This window comes from Morone saxatilis, unplaced genomic scaffold (genome assembly GCF_004916995.1).
Source record: "Morone saxatilis isolate NCDOM2014 unplaced genomic scaffold, NCSU_SB_2.0 Contig4, whole genome shotgun sequence".
In the NCBI taxonomy this organism is placed as follows: Eukaryota; Metazoa; Chordata; class Actinopteri; family Moronidae; genus Morone; species Morone saxatilis.
In genome coordinates, this window is record NW_023339984.1 from 16,938,952 (window position 1) to 16,943,389 (window position 4,438).

Genomic DNA, 4,438 nt, shown 5'->3' on the forward strand with positions numbered 1-4,438 from the left:
TGTTCACACACATAAACACACATTTTATTTTGATAAACTCATTATTATTTCATGCTGAACTGCGTACGCAACACCATCACACACAGAATATTAAATCCTGACCTCAAGGCGAATACATATTTATAGAAACCTAAAGTAACTTCTCAAAACTTAAAAGCCGAACTTTAGTAAAGGTGCAGTCCGGAATATTTTACCGGCTATTTTTGCAAAATGACCGCAATTTATCAGTAAGGTTCACAGGTGTTGCTGTTACTTCAATAGCTGCTGAGGTTCTGTGGATAATTCTACAATCTCCCAGCTCCCTGAACTACCCACGGTGCGCTCTACATTTGATTCGGGGCTTTAAAATCAGACGTATTTAAGCAACCTTTGTCTGCTGCATCGGCTCAAACTGTCGTCAGCTGGGAAACATGGCTCAACTTGGCCCAATTACTGGAAATGGTGTGCATGTGCTTTCCAAGATCCATGATGGTGGTGCTGTCATTAAAAGGCCCAAAAACCCATCATTGGAAAGGCCACGCCTCTCACACTGATTCAAATTGACTTAAAACTAAACACACAAGTACAAAAAGCCTCATGGACCACTGAAGTCCACTAAACTAGATTTTCTTTCATTTAGAATTTTTTGAAGAACACATTTTTGACATCTCGTAAATTGGATGAAGGCTTGCTAATATCTTATTTAATTTTCCATGTATTGACCATTGAACCTCAAGGTGAGTGTGGCTCAGCACATACATAGAAATAAGTCAATCATCACAAAACGTACAGGGTCCACCTGAAACACACCCATATATTTTTATTCCAATCAACCATTAGGGGGCACTACATATGCAAACAAATGGGTGTGGAATAACACAAATCAGACTATAAATGAGATGCTCTAAACCTTTTTATGGAGGTTTCTAATGGAAAGATGAAGCTTTTCACTATGAGAAACTAATGTGGAGTTGGGATTATATCTGTGTGGTGAACATTAGTCACATGAGCCAATGTTTGCAACTGATGCAGCATAAATAAAGAATAGAATAATGTTAATATGAATGCTATAAACCAGTGTTACCTTCCCACAGCAGCGAGCTTTGTCAATGATCTTCAGAGCGTACTCCTGTCCCGTCGACCTGTCAATCAAACAACAGAAACTTGTCCAATAGTCCATCAACTGTATTGTTTTAAAATTTGTAGTTTTAAATTCAAATGTATTATTATTATTTTGGTAGGAAACCATACGGCTCTGATTTATCATTTTATGATGAAATATTCCTTTTTAACGATTTCCTAATAAACTGATGTGCAGAAAAAGATCATTAATATTTTTTTAAACAAACATGACAAGTGGTCTCAAATATAAAAATACAGATTTTTCTTGTATTATCGTATTTAATTTTTGCTTTTCCTTCTGCAATAATAAAGGCATTGAAATGTATGCAAATATGAATGGGCTGTTACACCAGCTATACGTCATACATGTTGTTGTTTGTACTTTAAATACTCTGTTTAAATAAACACAATGTTTTTATGATTCATATTTTCATTAAATTGTACGTTCTGATGTTCTTTACCTCTCCACGCACTCTTTCACTACAGCAAAGTTCCCGTCCCCGATCACTTTACCGACTTGGTACTTGTCGTTGATGATGGAGGAAGAAACGGATCGATTACCGTTCACTGTGAGGACGAGAAGGGACATGATTTAAGTCTTAGCCCGTGACCTTTTACGTAACGGAGCAGCTGCGTAACAGTTTTCATGAAGATGTCGGCTTTGAAAATTCACTCTTGAACCCAGAAGCTCAAAGACCTTCTGTCACCTCTTCACACTTTGAGCCACAGAGTCTTTTCTGCTTCAGAAGTTCTCAATCTGTGTGTTCAACCAGAGGTTCGAGGCTTTCAAAGCTGCAGAGTGAGGAGGTTTTTAGGGTTCTTCTGTATTTTCTTGAGATGCTGTTTTTAAAAATTCACTTAGATACTAAGCCTAAAACCCCCCAAAGCCTCTAAACCTTGAAGTAGCTGTCTAACACTCTGAACTACTGTGTCATAAAGATTAGGTTTAAGCAGCTCTTTCATCAAAAAGTTGCCTTTAAAAATGTCCGGACCAAGTCATTCTAAAGCTCAAAGCTCTTTCAGTCAGTGCTTGGGATGTGGGCATTTCATTAAATGTTAAATATAAAAGCTTTAAAAAGACCGTTTTAATTGTAAATATTAAAACAGAAGCACACACACCTTCGACAGTTTCGTCCGCCTGCTCGGCCTCTCCGTTTACATCTGTGGAGGAAGTGCGGTGGGGAGACATCTAGAGAGAGAAAGAAAGAAGTGAGGGAGCAACTCAGGATGAGAAAGAGAAAATAATGAGGTCCTGATTCCAGATTCAAAGAACAAGATGAAAAGGAAACTTCTAAAGTCTAAATGCTGGGTCTTCAACAGGGGGTCCCCCGCAACCCCTAGGAGGTCCACAGAGTTACTGCAGGAGGGCATCCAAATTATTGATAATTTTTTTAAAGTGTTTTTTTTGGTCTGAAAATTCATAGTAACATGATTCCAACATATTATTGATAAATAGATACATTAGATAAATATATATGTATATATCGTACATGTTATTGTTGCTGTTAAAAAGGTCCAGTGTGTATTATTTAGTGACATCTAGTGGTTCAGAGCTCCACTTCATCCTGCCCTAGGAGAAACTATGGTGGCTATAAAACACTCCTATCTACAGTCAGTGTTCTGTTTGTTTTTGTCCCTTCTGGGCTACTGTTCAACGTGGCGGACTCCGTGAAAGAGGACCCGCTCATTCTACGGTAACTGTTAGAGCCACAATACAGACAGAATCGTATCAGAAGTTCCATAAACAGGAAATAATCGGCTCAAAATTCATCCAAATCACGTTTTACACAAATTTCTGGCAGTTTCTGAGTTCACTGTTTGGGTTCATAGTACAGTTTTAAATATAAAATAAAAAATATCTATAAAAAATGTCACTGAGTCAGATTACTAAAAGATAGAAAAGGGGTCCATTGCTGGAACCAGAGCTCTAGACTGCTGCTAGCATGGCTAAAACGTTGTGGCTAATAAGAAATATAGAAAACATATTTGGAGAAGCTGTTCTGACCTTGAGGCTGCGTCGTGTCCCGGGGCTGGTGGGGGAGGGGCTGGACCTGGCCGACTTCCCAGCTGACTGCGATCCTGAGCCCTCATTGGCTACATACACAAACAAGAGAAAAGGAACCGTCTGATTGGTCAAAATAATCAGGTAATCATAGCTATTGATGGTTTCAGGGTGATTTAGAGATCAGGGATTTACCCATCGGCTCACACCCACCTGGGCCAGGAGACTTGGTTCTGGACGGGCCTCTGGGGGGAGTCTTGCAGGTGGAGAGACCGGAGCTGCTAGGAGTCTTGGGAGTTGTGGTTTTTGGAGGGGCGGTAGAACGAGACACCTTGGCTCTGCACTCTGGAGAGAGAGGGAGAGGGAGAGAGAGAGAGAGAGAAAATTAAACTTTATTCTTTGCCTTTTTTCACACATTATCTATTCAAAATGTGTGACGGTCAATCTCAGGCCAATTTATTTAGTTTTTCCAAGGTTTCTCCTTCTGTTTCTATCTCTATGAGTTTTTTTTACATTTTTTAAAACATGTAAAAAATAATTTAGGTAACAGGACTGAATGTTGATACATTCTCTGTCATACAATATGATCAAAAATACTGAAAAATAGTACAGTGGTAATTCTTTATCCAGCTCTTATCGTACTCTTGTAGCGACTTTACTAACCTGTTATTTCTTCTCCAATAAAAACAATCTCTTCTAGCGAGTAGGAATTAAGAATAATGTAAAGGACTGTGGGTAAATATACTTTACATTTGCTAATTGTTTGATTTCTATGTTCTTTATTAATCTTGAGGAAAATTAATTTAGTTAATTTAGTGCTAAAATGTGTAGATAGTGAAAATGAGTGAATTACACACCTATATATGGTGATGCCCTAGCGGATCTAGCTATTGGTGGGTGAGTCAAAGATTTATATTTACAGTTTTTAGAGATCCCAGAGGATTTGGAATGAATATGCCTATAGAAGTAATATGTTCACTTATATTTTTGATGAACTGAAACGAGATATCAGGGTGGTGGGGTGAGATCTGGTATATCAATCTAGAGCTGTTCGGAGAAATGGAAGAGATAGAGGCTAGGGTGATAGTTAATTAATATCCTAGACTTTTGTTACATTACATACATGTGCATCGGATTATGTGTGTGCAGCTTGTGTATTGATATACAGGAATACAAATGGATAATGGATCCAAGGATTTGAGTTGCGACGTCCAAATGAGACACCTCATGCATCCATTACAGTCACATTAAAAACAAAAGAACAAAGATAAAAGTTAACAAAGACAAAGTTATAAAAATAGAAGTACAGAAAGTACTTAAAGCATCCATTAGGTT

The 4,438-nt window shown here is 38.1% G+C and overlaps 1 protein-coding gene across 1 annotated transcript in view; it reads right to left on the reverse strand.

Annotated features, from left to right (window-relative positions):
- Positions 1-4,438, reverse strand: part of LOC118338527 (serine/threonine-protein kinase DCLK2-like) — a gene marked incomplete in the record, with an annotated part of 15,318 nt that overhangs the window by 2,791 nt on the left and 8,089 nt on the right. The window contains 5 exon segments of the mRNA XM_035675838.1: positions 1,064-1,121; positions 1,563-1,668; positions 2,221-2,290; positions 3,107-3,195; positions 3,317-3,448. Coding sequence (XP_035531731.1) covers positions 1,064-1,121; positions 1,563-1,668; positions 2,221-2,290; positions 3,107-3,195; positions 3,317-3,448 — 455 coding nt within the window.